Below are 19,431 nucleotides of genomic sequence, written 5' to 3'. Positions count from 1 at the left end.
TCGGGTTTGCCGGCCAGCTCCCCTTTGCCTCAATGAATAAAATGTGACTCTTTAGCTGCTTGAGAGTCAGTACATGTTACTGTTATAGCTCATTATCTGCTGCTGCTGTGCTGTTTTGTGAAACATTCCTGCAACGTTTTTTTTTTTTTTTCCTTTGAAAGGCAAAACACATTAGAGCATTATGACTCAGAAATGACAAAGGAAGGCAGCCAAACTCTGAGGTGGGAAGAATCTGTCTGAGCATGTGCAATATGTGGACAGGTGCAGGTGTGCGTTTGTCCTTCTTGATTAAAGTGCTAGTAAAGTTTTCGTTTTTTTTCTTTTTTTCTCTCGCTCAGGGCCTGTTGGTGTGTCTGTCTGCCACAGTTTGCAAACTTCCAGTATCAAATCTCACTGTAAATAAACCCCGTCGGACCCCTTCCACATAAGCACTGCACTTTCTGTTTTTTTTCATCAGATAACATTGGTTCGGAGCAGAATAAACATAGGAGCCAGCTTTCGGAGGAGTCCTCCCAGAAGTCTTTGCAGCGACATGTCATGTATGAAAACATGCTCTGCTGTTTTTCTAATCCTCCCACGGGAGTCAATCACAATTGCGAGCGTGTAAATTGTCCCGTGACCCTGCACCACACTGCTGTTCGCTGCACTGGTGATCCTGTCCTGTCACGTTGCTCTTTAAACTTCTTTTGCTTTTGGTTTCCAATTACATTTACTTAAATAATCCATCGCTTGATTTGCAGTTGGTGTAGTGTTATATTTTTGCCAGTAATTTCTGTCAAGATTCGAAACTCGTATTCATCTCAACCACACATGTTGCCCCCCCACCCCACCCCACCCCACCCCCATGCCCCCAGCTCTCACACACCCACACCGGCAAGAGCTGGATCAGTGTAGCTTATCCTTGTAAACTGGAGCAACCACATGTTTTTTTCTCGATAAATACACATTATTTATTTACAAATAAAGTGGTTATAATAGAAATAAATACAAAATAAAAATCTGAGCATTATACTTCATGTGGTATTGCACCCATTTCAAAATGTACATCAGAAATACATTTTCAAAACCAGTAAAGGAATATTCCTTTGATTAAAATATTTATTTTTTCCCAACTTTACGTAGACATAAATATATTCATATATAGATTTTTTTCTTCTTCCACAATAGCTCTGTGTTGTTTCTTTCATATAAATAAGCGTCTTCATTGGGAAACCGAGTGTCTATGACAACCTCTGATCACTCTCAGTTTCTCTTGCCTACTCTCTCCACCCTAACCGCCAGTTTCTCACCGGCAGCCACATCCCTCCACCACCATGTCCTGATAGTTTTTCAGAATGACTTTCTCGTATTCATCCAGGTAGAGCAAAGAAATCGGACTGAGTTCAGTGGGCACGCAACAGGCTCTGGGGATGTTTGAGTTGACTGAGTTGACAAGCGTCTGCACAATGGCATGATTAGTTGCATTAAGATGGTCTGCTAAGGGGAAGGGACATTCTCCGTGGCAATAAAAGGCATGGTAGCCAGGGGGTGCCACTATCCACTCATTCCATCCCACATCACTGAAGTCCACATACAAGTTATGCCTCTTGCAGATTGCCTTGTGCTGGTTCTTCCTGCGTTGTTTACGGAGTGCTGCCTGCCTTTTTTCCCGTCTGTGGAGTACTGAGTCCCCGCGGCCATCATGGCCGTATGTCACCAACAATGGCCGTGCCTGAGGCCATGAGTCCTGGTCTTGGTGCAGGGACCGGCTCACCCTGACATGCCTACTACGCCTCTGGGCATGTGCACCATCCACCTCCCCCTCCTCTGGGTGACGGACCTCCACCATGAAGCCATGATTATGGCCCGTTCCTGAGGTCCATTGAGATACAGCCGGGCTCACGTCAAAGCTCTCCCAGCGGCTCAAAGAGTCCTGCACGAGCCTAGTGTCCAGCAGACGCACCAGAGGATCTGTACCGTTAGCGGCAGGAACTCCGAATATCTCATAAATGTTGATACGATGGAAGCCACCAGCAGGAGCACTATCCTTAGTGCGGCCGTTGTTGGAGGTTGCAGTTCCCATGACCTGATCCCTGTAAATGCGAAGCTCTGCAGAGGTGATGAGCTCCTCATCAGGAATAGAAGTGAGGTTGAAGTAGAACTGTTGGGTTGTTTTGCCTTTCAGACTGGCTAGGGCCTCCATAGACTCTACAAAGGACAACAGAGACAACCACAGTGTAAGACGATAGTGGTCTGAAATGCATACAAAGGATCAAGCAAAGAATGTATAACTGGTGTAGCATTGACAAACATCAACTCAGATTAAATTCTAGAAAGCTTAGTGGATCCAATATGAGCAGGGGAATAATTGCGTTTGCTTTTTTTCACAAACATGCAAAACTTTCTCTCTGACGCACATCTCACAGCCTTTTCCTGTGCAGGCAGTCGAGCCACCACGTGGTCATAGCGAGTAGGCTTGTACCGTTGTTATGCCTTTCTTTCAACCCTTTGCATGCATGACTCTATAATGTCAGGGAAATGTTGGTTATGCTGTAATACCGTCATTAATGTCGGGCTCTTAATAACCTGGTTTAATGTCAGAAGATGAAAGCGGTGCGCTTCCAGCTACTGATAAGATCCAACAGATCAGTCGCCCTGTCTTTACATGGCCCATTTGCACTGCAACAATCCACTGCTGCACATGATTTGCTTTAGTGCAAACAGTAAACTCAAGTATGATAAAAAATGAGTATGAGTACAGCTAGAGAAACATGGAGATCGACAATAATGACTTAAAAAAATGCTAGCTTAAATGTCAATTCCTGCATTAACCTTAACAGAACTTCCGTTCAAATTTTGCAATGTTTCTGCAGTTTTTTATTTTTCCCTGTTCTGTGGAAAGTTGCAATTCTCTATCCCTCCTCTACATATGTGTTCTAGCTGTTCTGAGGCGTTTGAACGTTACACATGCACTTAGGTATCCCCCTCTGTTGTGTACGTTAAATGACAGAAGTGCCAGTAAAAGCTGCAATTTTCTTTGAGGCGCTTTGAATTCTTTCTTTATGAAGATCATAGACAATGTATAGACACACTTTTTAATCTGTTTGATGCGGCAAAGTAAACACAAACTTTGAACTCTTTGCTTTTCAAAGGAGGCATTTAGGAAATTCCACCATCTCATCCTAAACCTCCCTCCAGAGGCACAAAGACCTCAATTAGACCCATCACTCCTCATTTGATGTGGGAAAGCCCCATGTCTCTCGTTCCCTCTCCTCTGTCCCCAATCCTGCTCTTTCTTTCCTTCCTCAGCACCCAAATCCCCCTTTCCCTCTTTTCTCTCAGCCCCAAATCCTCTTATCTTTCTGCTCTTCTGTCTCTCATTTCTCTGTAACTTTCTGCGACGGCATTTTCGTCCTCCGCCTTTCCTTTGAGGAACTTCTGTGTGAACAAGTTTAGGCTTGTCAAAAAAAAAGAAAAGAAAAGAAAAACGTGTGAACCACAGATACGAGTGTATCAACATTTCAAATTTCTTTTTGTGCTACATGCCAAAGCAAAAGATAAAGGCTAATGTCAGGTCATTCATCAGGGACCTGTCTCTGACTGCTACTTCCCTTGTAGTAGTGGAAATGTTCTATTTGGCATGGGAAATGGTTATTTTTTAAACCCGATAGCAGTGAAACTAATTATCCAAAAGAAATTTATATCAGATGACAGATGGGATGAATGATTAGAGCTGTTTGCTTTGATGTGCTGCAATTTACATCTGTAGATACGCGCTTGGTGTTTGGAGCAGCAGTCCCCTTGCATGCCAATTGACGTGACATGGGAAGAGTAATAACCCCCGAGGCTCTGTTAGCATGGGATGAAAGAACCAGGGGAACATATGTAAACACAGTCTGAACACATTTGTAATAGCCAGTGGTGTCAAGGTGCGTTGGCTGGGCGCAGAGGTTTCCAGCAGTAGGCTGGGAGCAGTCACTTAGCCCTTCTGCTGAGGCCAGGGTTGTTTGTAGTGTGTCAGTGTAGCCACTTGGTGTCATTGCGCTAGGCCTTTGGAGAGCACCCAAGCAACCACTCAACCACCCCTCTGACTCACCCCTGATGGAAACTTCTCCAGTATAACACTTAGGACTCTGTATGAGGACTCTGTGTAGGGCCCCTATGGACTCAGTAACTTGTATGTTATAAAAAAAAAAACTCGACTTGGATCAGAGGAAGTTTTTTTGTCACAAATAAAGTTCACGGTGATATGAATACGTCGCCTTGCAGTTGAGCCTAATTTAAGAAGGAATAATCGTTGTGTTTCACATAATAATCGTTTAAATGTCATATTTTAGTCTTATTTAAAGATTGTTTTATCCATTTCATATAAACAATGATTAACTGTTGAACTGCTGTGCTTCACCCTCAGTCTAAGGACCTTCATATAAATCTGCGCAGCGTGTTTTAAAATAGAGTTGAAATGAAAGCCAGCGTTCAACAATCGGCGCTCGTCCACCACACTAAGTGAGCAATTGCGGTGTTACTGAACGTGCGTAATGGCGCGCGCACACACACACACACACACACACACACACACACACACACACACACACACACACACACACACACACACAGAGGGGTGATTTGGAAAGAGTAAGGAGGCAACCCCACCTCCTCACCAAGAACTAATTCCAGTCTTGTTAAAAGTGACTCAGTCTGACACGATGACTTTTGTCATAATGCCCGTTGCTTTAATGTCGCGTGTTATTGAAGTAACAGGGTGATGTCTATCACCTGAGCAAAGGCACACCGCCCTTTATCCCGCTCCTGTGGTGCGTGTCTGGAAAAACTGTTTTCAGAGCCCACGCAAACACCATCAATTATTAAGAAACAAATGACCCCAGGGATACCGCCGCCCCTTGATGTTTCTGAAGCCCGTGACAGCTGCGCCAGAAGGATGTTTGCTTAAAGGTTGCATCACTACATAAAAGAGGGTTCATTTAATTGTGCGTGAGATGCTTGTTTATAAATCGTGTCACTTTTAAGCAATCCTAAACTTTTTTTAGTTACAAATAGCTGGGACGCGTGTCACCTGTAAATGACTAAATCTCCATAAAACAGCGAAGACTCTGAAGTTCAGTGTTGACGCACTGAGTCATGCTTAAATATAGGTTTGGGTTGTCTGAGAGGACCGTGGAGCTCTCTGGCTGACAGGTAAAGGTATGTCACTAATACATACCTTCGTGGTGAAAGCTTCTAATCGTGTTGGCCTTGCTGGCGGCTCTCTCGGCGTGTTTCCCCATGCTCTTGGGTCGTTTGGTGCTGTGGTCTCCGTTTGCAGAGTGCATGCGGTAAAGATCCACCATGTACTGCGGCACCACGGCTTGCTTGCTGGGGGTCGGCCTGCGCCCCAGCCCAAACATACTGAGAAGCCGAAGCTCGAACTCGTTGAGGAAGCTCTCCGACTGCTCGGGGGTCTGCTTCCCGGATTCGCTGTATTTCCTCCGGCCGACCTCGGGGATAAGTCCCGTAGCACCTTCCAGCAACACCTGAGCGAGCAGCAGTACCATGAAAGAGCGGACCACGGCGACCATGATCAGTCAGTCCCTGTGGGGAAAAAGTTGGTTTCTGTCAATACACTGGCGCTGAGGTATTGACATGAGGTAGCACAGCGGGGACTCACTGCAGCGATTCCCAAATTGTGGGTAACCCCCTCATACAGTCGTTATGACTGAAGGAAAACAGGTTAAAAAAAGGGGGAAGACACCTTTTCCACTTTGAAGTGAAACACACACACACACTCACACACACACACAAAAAAAAAAAAAATCAACGGCCCCACCGGCTATATGAAGGCGTCTAACGAGGCTTAACACAAACCCAAACATGAAAATATCAATGGGAGCAAGCTATGAAAAGAGGTGGATACGAAGACAGACGCGAAAAGGGACAAATCAAAGGTTTGCAGGGGGAGACGGCAGACATTAAGTCTCCAGTTCGAGATAAGAAATCATGTTCGATGCTGTGATATGAAAAGAAAAGAGAAGCGCGAGTCGCAGAACAAAAGATCACAAGAAGTAATAAAGAACGCTGAGAAGAAAAGGAGTTCGAATACATCTGCAACGCAGTCAGACGGTGCTACAAGTGTCTGTTTGCACAGGCTGTGACGGTCATGTATAATCATAAGGGATAGAGTTACTTCAAGAGGCTCGCAGGTGTTCGATCTGACGTGCGTACCAGGGCCAAATGTAAGCCCGGGACAGCACATCCCAAAGTTTTCTTTTTTTTTTTTTTTTTTTACAAAAGAATCACTTGAGTGGCACAACTTCCACAGAAACAGCCTTTTTTTTTTTAAATGTTCCTTTAGTTTAACAGGGTTTAACAGCTTTAACTTTTGCGCACACACCCTGAAATCATATAGCAAAAAAAGAAGAGCCAGTTGGAAAGGGAACTATATGCGGTGAAGTTATTTCACAACTACAGGAATGATTAGAAGCTCATTCCAAGGGGAACACTTTGACAGGCTATCCAAAAAAAATCTACCAGATCATCTTTACCTGACGAGGAAGCGCTGTGTCCGGTCGTCGTTCCACCTTCGAACTCTGATAAATTCCACATTAATTCGCGTTTAATCCTCGTTGCTTCTCCTTTGGGGACCAAAGACAGCCCATGCCTTTCGCCGATAGCCTCTCGCACATATCCTCGCCAGCTGCAAGTCGGGTTAGGTCTTGGTCTGTACGGAGAGGGTTTTTTTTTCTTTCTTTTCTTTTCTTTTTTTCTCTTTTCTAAAAAAAAAAGAAGCCTATGTTAAGTCTATGAGGAAGCGGAGTCGCGTACGTAGGCATAGTGTAAAGAATCTTAACCGCACATCTTTAAAAAAAAACAAAAAAACAAGACAGGCAGAGTTTTGTCTGAGACCAAAAGCGGAGCAGCGCTGGCTGTTTTCTTGGGGGGTGGGGGGGGGGGATAGAAAAGCGCACTCAGAGTGTCGCTCCCTCTGAAAAGTCGTCGCTGGGGATAAAGGGGCAAAGCGCGTCGCCTCTCCTCTGAGCGCCGCACTCGTAGTGGTTCAATTGATCTCTGCCTTCTCTTCCCTCAGCGACTCTTTTTGTCGTACAATGATGTCACTAGGGGGGCTGTCAATCATTTGTCCCCTGTAAACCACCTCCCGCGCAGCCTCTACCCCCGAGGCATGAAAAAAAAAAAAAAAAAAGTTTGAAGGGGGTTTGAATAAGTTTGCATGATTAAAGATGTCACACAAACATTAAGAGTTGATAAGATTTGATCAGACACCGCCACAGTTGCACACTGCTTTGCCATTAAAGATATGGAACATGAACGTTATTTCTCCTGTAAATTCAAGCCATGGAGTTACTGCTTTTACCCCCTAAACATCAGAGCAGCGGTGGACTGTTTGCTTAATGCTTTTGAATAGCATCAGAGGCACAGTCCCCAGGTGGAGTGATATCCCCTGTAAATTTGAGCCCACAGAGCCAAAAGCATGACAGCTCCTCCTGATTCTGGAAGAGATAATTGATCAGATGGTGTTAATAGCTAGATCAAATGTGTTTAGTTTTGGGATTAAGGCTCATAGTTAATGACATAACGAGGAGTTGCTTCTGTGATTTAAAGGGATTAGACACTGCAAAAGGACTGTCACATTTTCCCCCCTGAACTTTATTGCGTATGTGTGTGTGTGTGTGTGTGTGTGTGTGTGTGTGATTTATGCATGCTTCCTCCTGGCTGGACTGTTCTTTTCATTTTGTTCCAGTATACGGCCGTTTATCAATATATCATTGACAGATTTGGCTGCACAGATTGCTGTCTTATATCTCCAATGCTCTCGGAGCCAAGTGAGAGTCCCAAGAAGGAAAAATAATTCTTCTTTTTTTTTTTTCATGTACTGTAGATCAAAGAAAACATTTTGAAACATTTGTTGATAGGTCAAACCAGAAAAAATAAAACCCAAAACAACAACAAGTACAAACATTATGCTTCACTCATGTCGATGTAACCACGCGTGGAAAAGCTCTCGGAGTGAACGGCACCAGCCGTCCGAGGCACGGACGGGTGAGAGAAACTTTTAGCAGTCGACAGCATTAATCTCTGGGTCATCTCCATAAGAAAAGCCTTCATTGATTCCATCTATAGTGACTTCCATTAGGCGATGATGGTGGGTAGAGCGACTCTGTTTTGGCAAAAGCGCCAAACCCGTTTTCTTTGCAAGATAGCAACAGATTAAATCCAAAAGATCACAAGATATCTTTGTCTCCCTGCAGTACAATAACATTTTATGAGGGATAATCCCAGATCATCCACTTGGCAATTAAAATACAGAGAGGTCCGTGGGTGCGTGCCATTACCTGAGTGACAGTGTCTTTTTTTTTGTGGTTGTTGTTTTTATCTGAACTTCCCCGGAACTTTTGATTTAATGCTTTTAAGACGCTGCATCCCATATGCCTCTTTAGTTTTCCAGGTTGTTTTATTTGTTGTTGTAAAAATCTATTGAATAGATTTAGTTAAGGGTGATTTATGATGACATTTGGTTTTCTGACGCTGACTTTTCTTTTCTCCGGCGCTTGCAGCTCATCCGTTCATAAAGATTTTCTTTATTGTCACGTTAATCTGTGGGCAGCGACAGTCGACTCTGTGCTGTTGCACAAACACCACTTTGTGAACCCGGTGCTCTAAACCCAAAACCCAGGTAAAAGCCGTTCAGCATTTAGATGCTGTAGATTGTAGGAGAAAACCTCCCAAAGCAAGTTGTTAGCATCTTTAATTACCCCAGTAGGAGGATTAGAAAGAGGGGGCTTTATCTGATGCTCTGCTCCTGTAGTTTTAGCGAACGAGCATGTGAGGGTGTGTGTGTTTTAGTCCACTGACATGCCTACAATGTGTGTGTGTGTGTGTGAGGAGAGAAAGAGTTATTTGGCACAGCTCATTTTTGGCCATCACTGAAGAATGTGTATAGCCAAGGCTGTTGAGGGAGCTGATCAGTGATGCTCCGAGTGGTTTGAGAAGATCACGCGGCTCTGATAGTGCATATATCATTGTTTGGACTCAGATACAACATGCTTATCAAATTGCTGCCGCTGATCCAATTACATGCTTGATTGAAAGAACAACATGACAGAGTGAAACCTACATGGCCAGAGAGGGCAGGTAGAGATATGCTATCAGAGGCATGAATGAACGACCTGCTGAGGGGGTTCTAAGCGGTGAAGCCGGCAGACAGCGTTAGCCCAGCACAACCACCGCTGCCCGTGCTGTTACTTCCCCTTTAGCAAGCATTTGTTTGTTTGTGATAGCAGTAAATAGTGTGTGAAAGTTATGGCACAGAACTCGGTCAACACAGGAATGGCTCGGCCACACTTGCAGAGCCTCCTTGGCCGTTTGGACAGTAGTTTACAAACTTCTCTGTCAAAGTTTCTCGATGCTTTCCTATGTAGAGGCACTGCTTATAGGAAAAGGAACGTTATTCAGCTTAAAATACACTTTTGTCAAAACAAGCACATGTGCCGTACACTTTCCCACACTTAAGTTTGAGATCACTGCAACATTTCTGTAACATTTTGTATTTCTTAAACATATGTGCAATGGCACTGAAGAGGATTTCTTTTTTTTAAGAACACATGTTGAACTTTTTGGGGGGCTTCAGGTAGGTAGAAGCAAAAATGTTTGGATGAATTCTCAGCTGACAAAAGCTGAACATTTTTCTCATCCCTTTGCAGTTCTTTCAAAGACTCCCTGGACACATAGGTGAGTCGAAAAACAGTGTCGCGGAGCATCTGGGTATTCTCATAACAATCATTTAGACACAGTCTGTTGTTACCGGATTAAACTGGTGTTCGTGGCAATCCTTTTGTCAAAACACTCAGGAACAATACGACCTACCTCTGATCCGACCCCTGAGGCCCTCGGTGTATACTTAGCGACAGCAAAACTTCAAATTTTCAGACAACAATCTGTGTCACATCGTGTCGTCCTCTCTTTGCATCATCCTTTTCTTTTGCAAGCAGCACCTTTTCTGTATACGATGCTCTGACATTTTAGAATGTGCTGACCTCCTTTGACGAACGGAAGACAGCATGAGACTGAGATAAGTGGAGGACCAGCACCGCACTCGGTTTTGCAATATGAAACACAAAAACCCCTCGCTGTCAATCGCATATTTTATGGTTATTTAAAAGTCATATTTCTTCACTGGTACATTATGTTCCATTCATCTTTCACTCTCCAAGAGAATAGTATACCGTGAAACCACCATCATGTATACTTACGCCTCACCTAATACATGTATCCTTTTCTTGTACGGAAACCCCCTTAAGGAAGAACAATGTGTAATACATGGAACTTATAACAAAAGTACAATAAATCTATTGATGAGGGAATGTTTGAGGTTATTTCAGGGGGATAAGGTTAGAATGCATCATGTTATTTTAACACATAGATCCTGATTAAGAGAGGAAGACACAGTTCATTGTCCTCCGCAGGGCCTTTCGCACGCCCATTTCTTTGTATACCACAGTATGCACTCTGTGAATGTGTTCATATTGCGGTGGATGTGGATGGCGAAGCCCCTTTCTTGTCATCATGTACATTCCAAGAGTCAGTGAACAGACAAAGCCCCGAGATGACACTGCAGATCCAACCATTAGCCTTTCACCTGCTGTTAACAGTTGCTTGGCCAGACACGGGGCCTGCATTCCGCTGGCTTTAGCCAGATGTAGCCTTAACACACCGTAACGAGCTACGATGAGATAATCTTCAGAGATGTTGCTCAAAACCGGGAACCAATTTGTTGCTTTGACTCATTTCCAATTCAGCCATTGAGCAAAGCTGTCTTTTTAATTTAGAAAGCAATAAAAACTCCATCAATCCACATGTGTTTGACAGCAGAAGCACGACTGCTGAACTGAGTCGAACATGTGCGCAGGGTGCATGAAAGAGATTGTGGCCAAATGGGACACATTTCGTATAGGTTGTTCCCAAAATGGAAACCCACCAAGGTCAGAGACGGCCAGCTAGAAAGCCAGAGTCAATATTTATGGATACTGAACATGTGGCACACTTCTCTACCCACTAATTTGAGCAACAAGTCCACCTCTAGATTATACAGGCTCTCAGAGATCACAAGAGAGGGTCCAAACCTTGCTTGCATGGTTCAAATGTGAGGAGCTACGCTGAGGTTGGTCTCTCTGGCGAGAAGCTGTGCATAATTTGGCAAATTGGCTCACTGTTTATTTGTTTTTGTTTTCATTTCCTGTGTAAGTAAGGGCCGAGGGAGCTTTGATCAGGCAGTCGCGCTTCGTAATTATCAGTGTCATTGGTATAATAACCATCATGCTTATCTTGAAGCGGCTTTCGGGGAAACCTTAGTTTGGAGAATTCCATAGTAAGACTTTAGAGCCTTTTATCATGTCCCATGTCAGAAAAATGTTGGCATTTCTTTATGAGACATGTCATTGGACATTAGGGCAAAGTCATTGTTGCGAATGAATATTTCGTACGCTCTGCTCTGACTTTATAATAGTAACAGGACACAGAAACAAAAGCAGGATAAAATGTTACACATTTACTGCCAACTTCTATTGCAAATATGTAAGCTCCAATGAACAGGCTTGCTGATTGGAGATGTATTTACCTCAATTTTAAGGAGGGAATAGAAGAAAGACTTGAATACAGGGATCTCCCCTTTGAATGCAGCTTCGCTCATAAAAACAGCCAAACATCATTCAATTATACGTCTGCATGATTAGAAGCTTGGACTACGTAAACAGCCAACGTCAAGATTTACATTTTACCGCTTAAGCACAAGCAGCTGTTTACAGGCTAAGGAAGGAAAACACTTAGGAAGTAGCCATACACGAGGAAGAATCAAAACCTGACATCGCCAGCGAGATGGTTTCAATTAATAGTTGTTTATGTGACTCTAATGCAATACTCGGCTGGAAGTGCAGATTGCTTTTTAAACCCTCACTGCTGCAGCTTCTGAATTTTAAACACGAAAACGCGTGTACCACATCTGTGGAACTGAAATTAAAGTTGTCCGGGTGCGATTTATTACCCTTTAAGCGCTCAGGAGACGGGCGAGACAAATAGAACCACTGCGATTGAAGGCTTGCGTCCTTCACTGTGGAGCACAAACTGATAGCCTTTTTTAATCACATAGCGGACAAGATGAGACAACAGCACTCTTCATATATTTCAGCTGTTCTTCACTTTCACAAAAGCCATTTCAGCTGCACAAGATGAGATTAGGCCATCGGATGACGTGGAGTATTTCTTTTTATGTGTGATACGCTGAAGGCTAGACAAAGCTAAGCATCTCATATCATAAAGAGCAAGGTCAGTGCATGCAAAAAAATAAGGACAATAGGGTTCATCTCCGCAATTTTGTTTTGGTATGCGCACAGTTGACAAGTAGAATGAGGGTCATTGGGGTTGAATTTAAGATCTGACTATTTTGAGAGTGGTCTTTAATACATGATGGGAATTAGAATTTTACTGCCCATCAACAGTGAACAGGAGTGCATACAGGGCTCTCTTCCAAGCATGTCTGAAGATGTATAAATCCACTCATGTCTGAGATTTCACTCCTGTACACCTTAATCTCAGATCCAGGTGAGCCCCTTTGCAAAATTTTTTGCAATTGTTTTTTTTTAACCTCGGTAATAAGCACCAAATTGAGTCAAAAAGCGTTTACAATGCAGTCCCACTGACTTTCCAAGGTAACTGGATTCTTGCAAGATTTGCAAGATCACGATCGCATGAAAATTCATCTTACCAGAGTTCAGGCTGCGCGCTTGCGGCCAAGCCACAGTAGTTTGGAAGAGCAGTGGAATGGAAGAGAGAGTCGAATGTTTCCATTCTCTCCCCGAGAGTCCTGTCTATTGACAAAAATTGAAAAACTGTGATAAAGATTTTTTTCTTATTTGTTTCTTTGTTAATGCCTTGGGCCTTTACTACTTGGCTGAGATATATGCTTTGCTGCTTACGGCACGAAATTGCCAGTGTTCTGTGCTGGTGCCACTGTCTACTTTTCACAACTCAGATTTGATCAAGTTTTAGCATGTGTTGGTGACTAATTACGGATAACTACCACATACAGCTCCTCTTGAAAAAACACCCCAACACATTTCCTCACAATATAAGCATCAACATTTGCAGGCTCAGCCAAAAATCTCACACTTGAGAGATCGAGTTCCTATAGGTGTTTCCTGCATCTTCCAGTGATCTACAGTGCACCTCATCTTCATCAACCATCGATCTACGAAAACAAGCAATGCACGCGGGTGTTCCCGTTTCTCTCGTGGCTGCGATCGGACTCTACCGACACAGAGCCAAAAGAGGATGAATGCTGGGGTTATATTTACCAGGTAGCTTGAAACACAAAGCCCAGCAGCTCCCGAAACGAAACTGCTGAGCGTGTAAATGAGCACGTGTTTGCTAACAAGTTTACGATTTCAACACAAGTCATCCGAAAAGGAAAATTAGAGGTTATCATTCATGTTGGCTGGCTGCGCCGCTGCCGATGTCGCGGCCAGCTTTTCAAAGAAGTTTTCATTACAGTTTTCTAAAAGTTAGATAAATGAAATGGATAAATAAAAGTTACAAAAATACAAAAGCACCGTTTACAGCTGAAGGAGAGAGCACACACAAGCTGTCACGTGAATGAGTCCTGCACGAGCCCATTTCATTGTCACATTTCATTATCACGGTGTCGTGCCGTGTCTGATCCCAGCCATACAGCCTTGAGGTAGCAGAACGGCAGGCTTGTCTCACAGTGGGAGAGAGAAGACTAGTAGGCTATAGGGAGGACCTGATTGTACTCTGGCATCCACAGAATGACATTATAGCTGTGTGGTTTCATGATAATAATAATCTTCAGAGCAGCTGTATAAACATTTAACTGACATCCACTCCCTGGGCACGCAGTATGTATCTTTAACTTCTACTAGGAGCAGTCTGATGCAACTATTCATATCTCCGCCCATCTCCGTCTCTATTTTCCTCCGTCTCTGCCTGTGATACATGGTCCACGTTAGAATTTGCTGTAAATGTCAGTGGAAAATGTATGTTCGCGTCGCATTAAGCTTTCAACGTTTGAAAGGAAAGCGCATCACGTTAAGGAGAACAGGCTTAGTGGGGTGATTTATGGCGTGGAGCTGCGGCGGAACAGTTGTCTTGTTTCATCCAGTTCAAAAAAACTGTTTCAAAAAAAATTTTTTAGGACTCAATACAGGCCAATAAATTTTGACAAAACCTTGCTCGGGCCTCTCACAATGTAGAGTATTTCCTGGTAACATTTGTCTTAATTCGTGGCAGTTTGTGTAAATATTTATGCCACTAAACTAACTGTTCTGTATACAGTGAGCCCCTCAATCTTCCCCGGAATGTGATTTAATTGGCGGTTTCCTCTGTTTATCCTGTTTCATACAGTTATGGGCAATTTTACTGTAATGAATAATCAGGTAGACAAAATGTAACCTTAAATTAAGTGTCCTCCTTAAAGAAAATCAAATGACGCTTAATACCTGTTCCGTGCCCCCTGCCTGTAATTCACATTCTCTCATCACATGCCAGATTATCATTATGTGTCATTTGTAATACGATAAACAGACTCCAGATGGCTTGGATTCTCTTGAATATACACAGATCAACAGAAGTTATGGAGGGAGCTGCTGTATTTTACTATGAAGTCACTTACTTCAGACAGTCAGGCCAGCTCTCTTTCAGCTGCTGGCATGTTATGTCCTGAAAGTGCTCGCGCAGTCTCGTGAAGTGAAAAATGGAAATGAGGACGGTGATTAAATACGGCTCCGAAAATTGGAGATGAGTGTATGTTTTGTCAGTTACAATGGGAGTACAATGCTAAGCTTGAAAACTGTCACCATATTGATTCTCCTTATTTCAGCATTTTGCCTTGATATTTCAATTTGTCAAGCTGCCTCTGCAGTGAGGTACATGGAAGCAGCTTCCTTGTTGTTGACACATCTTTGACACTGTGCAGCTGAGCTGGCAATGTAGGCGGAAGGCAAGAGTTGAGAGTTTCTGATCTCCCAATTCATCTCTGCTCTTGCCTTGTCATTGCACGCTGTGCTTTTTATATTTATATCGGGGAGTTTTGCCACAACACCACAACCAGACATGTGTGAAGGCTGGTTCTCTTCCAGAACACAGAAATATATGCATGACATGTGAGATGTTAGCTGCGGACTTACCTAAACACCCCTGTTATGATGGCTATCTCACATCCGACAGTGATTTATCTGTGATTATTTGGCCTCTCTGCATTCGGGGTGAGGGACGAGGAAAAGACCACTCGTTTGGTTTATGCATGGATCACCGAAGAACACTGGGTCTCTTGTCTCTATGTCAAATTTTTACCCCAGAATGAAACATTGTATTTTCCTAACCTGGTTAAATAATCACATTACCTAAGACTCTATAAAGTGGAACAAACAGTAGCATATAACCCTAACTTCTTTTTATGTCCCTTGAGTGACAGATTGGCTTTCATCAAAGCACCAAGCAAAGAAGTTATACAGTCATTTTGCTTTACTAAGAGCACTAAATTGATCCTCATATGTAGAACATCTGGTGAAAAGCAATTTCCACCCAAGTGTTTTAGTATTTCCTCCTAATTAATTTCACATGTACATGACAAGAGTGAACAGTCTCCCAGAACCAAGGCACAAAAGCCAGCTTTGTTTCACCATTAGAAAAGTCATCTGTGGTTTCTGGTTAAAAACTGCCTGGCGCTTTGACACTTGAAATCAATGCTGAAAGCAGCGTTTTGGGGGGAGAAAAGTCACATCTTGCTCCCCAACGACACAGTGGGCTCAAGGTTTATATTTTTCTATCCCATCAGGTGGTGACTGGTGGAGAAAGCAGGGCAAGACGAAGGTAAGAAAGAGTCGGACCACAGCCTGCACAGGAATGAGTAAAAAATAAGTGCTAAGCCGCCAATCCAAGCCATAATGAAGGAGTGTGTGTTAAAAATGCAGAGTATTAGAGGCAGGTCTTGGATCCGTGTGTGAAATGCTGCCTCGCAGTACCTTAAAGTAACAATTATGTCAAAGCACTGGACAGAGGAATCCCCGTTAAAACACCAGCCTAAGATTTGAGTTGCTCTGCCTGATTTACATTCCGCATTGGCAGAAATAGCTTTGCCTTTTGATGATCTGGAAGAAGATTAACCATTAATGCAATCGAGCAGACCTACTGCACATCACAAATGTTTGAGTGGGCTTGGCGCCTCAGCCTGTGAAGGTGATCGTGAGACTGCTGTTAGACACAACACTTCTTGTTATTACTTGTCCACATGACAAGTCAAACGAGCTCCAAGAACATTGGCGTCAACAGATGAAAAGTTGGCTCGATCAGATTAATCATTAAAGTGAGAGATATGAGCATACTGCAGCATTGTTTTTAACACAGTCTTGACGCTGCTTGATGTAAGGCCTCTGTTGTGATAGGGTGTCTGGGACCACCTGGATGAATGTAACTTTTGTTTTTCCAAAACCACACATTTCTCACCTTAGGTTTCCTCTTTACAATGCACCCCCCACCCCCCACCTCACCCCAGAGAGCCAGGCTATGTTTTTTTTCATCTCCCCACGCTCTTCATCTTGAGCAGAGCTGTGATGCATGGCTACAGAAGAAATAACTGTCCAGTGGTAGCTAGTGGAGGTCTCATCTGTGCATAGGCGAACAAGAATGGGTGGTATTTACCCACACAGATGCAAAAGTAAGATACAAGCAGGTGTTTGGAGGAATGTTTGAAGATGAAGAGAGATGGTGTGTTCAGATTAGAGCCCCAGGCAGGCTGACACTGTAGGTGTTTCTGCTGACACAGAATGAAAAGTCCTCACTCCTCCTTATCTTTTCATTTCTTCTTCCCATCTGCTTTGTGTTTTTATAGCGAAGCCTGACTTTTAACTCAATTTGGCAGCGGGGGAGCGTGACATATTGCAGCTCCAAACATACTCGTTCTTTGCCTGTTTTATTCCTTCAATGACAGCGAAAATAGCTGCTGTTTGCCTCTTTGGAAATAATGTGTCACAGTAACTTCCAGGTCAGTGGCTGTGTTTCTCTTTTGTTTAATAAAGAAATCAAGGATTTTTTTTATCATTCTTAATTACGCCATTAGCTTTTCTTGTCATGAAGTGCAGCTGCTTCACCCGGTGCAGCTCTGGCTGCAGTGAAGAAGCCCTCTTTCTAGGTGCAGCTTCAAAGCATTTTTCCCTGGGCAGCAGAGTTACAGGCTCTTTGTGGCATAGGTTATTTGTCAAAGGGTTTGGAGAGTGACTTGTTTCACTCTGTTCTCCGAAAAAAGGCCCGTGCGTGAGTGCTCGAGTCTTAAGTTACAGCCATGAGCCCCTGTATTACAACCTGATGACTGACAGGAAAAATGGGGTGAGCTCTTTTGCCGAGCTCTAACAAAAACACCAATAAGAAGGAGAGAGAAACAACAGATTAGACTACTGATCTCAATCTGCTCTCCTTTGGTTATTGAGAAATAATAGCTCTGAAAAGGAAGTCATTTAAAAGGGCCTTTAATCAATTCTCCTTTGACGATCAAGCGGCATGAAAGGCTGTAGCGAAAGGGAGAGCGTGCTCCTATAGCTCTGAACATTTTGGTGTGGGGGAAGTACGGGAGAGATGTGCTCTAATTTGTGTTCTCATGGTGTCCAGGCATCTCCAAAGCACTTGATCACCACCACAGCGGACCTTGATGCCATGTGTGAGTGTAAATGGTTCCAAGGCTCCATGGTGGTAAAATCACGTTGCCAAAATGACCACCAACTCTAAATGAAACACTACCCTCTTTTTAAAAGGTCCCATTCAAAACCCTGTGGTTTTTTTTTTTTTTTAAAAGGCACATAAGGTAGCAATTTCCCTCAAATATGGCGTTGCCCAATAACTGTCGAAGTAACTGACACCATGTCAGGGTGAATGAAAGAATTTTTTTTATCATATGTATGAAGCAAAAGCTAGATTTAAAAGATAGTAAAAGAAAAAAACGTTAACTGTCATGTTGTAATTGTATGCACGTACATGCAGCCTCGGGAGCTGCACTGTATAACATTCTTGCCATCACTGCAATTCTTTGCCTCTTTGTTTTATAGTTACAGAGAAGAAAGGTCTGTGTACAAAGCCAGTACTTTCTTCATTCCAAAGCAAGCAGAAATCTGTTTCAAGTTCAAGAGAGGAGGAACTCTTTAATTTAAACCCTGAAATGAAGTCATTCATTCCCTTCTAAACTGCACTGTGACCCATAAGGTTAGTTAAACAAGTGTCCCTTGCATTACTGTCAAAAAGACCCAGCCCCTCGCTCGGCTGTAGTGTAAACTCCCACTATCCCATTCCAGTTGCATGAAGGGAACGTGGCTGGATGAATGGCCAACAAGGAAGGGAACAAATGTCCTCATGCGTGCTTATTTTGATGACATAGGAAGGAAAAGTTAGTCCCCGATGCTGTTCTCAGGAAGGTGTTTCTACAAGGTGAGACGCCGGCTTTGTCCGAAGCAGAAAACTGAGTAAAGGAGGATGGGCCACAATGCGCTGAGCCCAGCAGGCCTGCTCAGATCTATTACCAGCTCCAGCTCTTGCACGGCCTGGAATGTGAAGAATCTTTCTGGGCTGGGGTTCTAGTGCAGGGGTCCAAACCTCACATTGCTGTTCATACTCATTTTCCCTTCTCTTTTAGTACTGTATTTGGATAGGTGAATGTAATGTACCAGGAATGTAGAGTAAAAAGTTCAGGGGATGGCTGTGGACAAAGTTGAGACTTTGGTCATGGATTTCAAGGGATCTCTTCTTTTATAGTCTGAATATCATACAAACTTTTGAAGATTTTCAACATGAGATTTAGATTAGAAGTCCAGGAAAATAAGACAAATTGACTTTAGAAGAAGAAGAAGAAAAAACTCGATGACGAGTGACTGCCATGAGTCAGAATTTGTTCATTGGATATTAATGTGACACTAATTGCTTCTTAGTCTGTCAGAGGACATGAGAGAGAAGAGACAGAGAGACAGATGATGAGAAAAAAAGAGGGAGAGAGAGTACCAGGTGCTGACTGAGGGCAGTAATGACTGCCAATGGAATGCCTACATCCATAATCCTCTCTGTCACCGCTGACAGATCCTCTTGACCTCTGAACCTCTGATGTAAGGAAGGAAAAAAGAGGAAGTCACAACTTAATAAAATTACCTGGTGGTCAACACCAGGTTTTTTCAGAGTGGCAGTTGTGTTTGGCTGTTGGACTGTTAGGGGTACTCTACAGTTTGAAAGGCTGTAAGATAGTGTTTAACCTCCAACTATATGCCCTTTGATTGTTGCTCTGTACGTGTGTGCACTTCAATACATAAGGTGAAAGGGCAAACATTTCATAACAACAGCGGTTGAGTCAACATTTCACATATGATAATATTTCTCAGATAAAGAAAAAAGAAGCCCCCC

General features: G+C 43.3%; 1 protein-coding gene across 1 annotated transcript; it reads right to left on the bottom strand.

Annotated features, from left to right (window-relative positions):
* Positions 1-894: 894 nt before the first annotated feature.
* bmp2b (bone morphogenetic protein 2b) lies at positions 895-6,841 on the bottom strand. Its single transcript, XM_075458638.1, has 3 exons — positions 6,519-6,841; positions 5,201-5,568; positions 895-2,187 (listed from the first exon to the last, which is right to left on the bottom strand). Exons 2-3 carry the CDS (start codon positions 5,553-5,555, stop codon positions 1,286-1,288), a joined length of 1,257 nt encoding a protein of 418 aa, XP_075314753.1. The 5' UTR covers positions 5,556-5,568; positions 6,519-6,841; the 3' UTR covers positions 895-1,285.
* Positions 6,842-19,431: the final 12,590 nt, after the last annotated feature.

The sequence above is a fragment of the Odontesthes bonariensis genome, chromosome 24 (genome assembly GCF_027942865.1).
Source record: "Odontesthes bonariensis isolate fOdoBon6 chromosome 24, fOdoBon6.hap1, whole genome shotgun sequence".
NCBI classification, from domain to species: domain Eukaryota; kingdom Metazoa; phylum Chordata; class Actinopteri; order Atheriniformes; family Atherinopsidae; genus Odontesthes; species Odontesthes bonariensis.
This window is presented reverse-complemented; position numbering and strand designations above follow the sequence as displayed.

Excerpts from the sequence above, each read along its gene's own strand:
- bmp2b (XM_075458638.1), bottom strand. The coding sequence starts at position 5,555 with ATGGTCGCCGTGGTCCGCTCTTTCATGGTACTGCTGCTCGCTCAGGTG. Across the intron at positions 2,188-5,200 it reads TAGAAGCTTTCACCACGAAG|AGTCTATGGAGGCCCTAGCC; the intron begins GTATGTATTAGT and ends TGTCCTTTGTAG.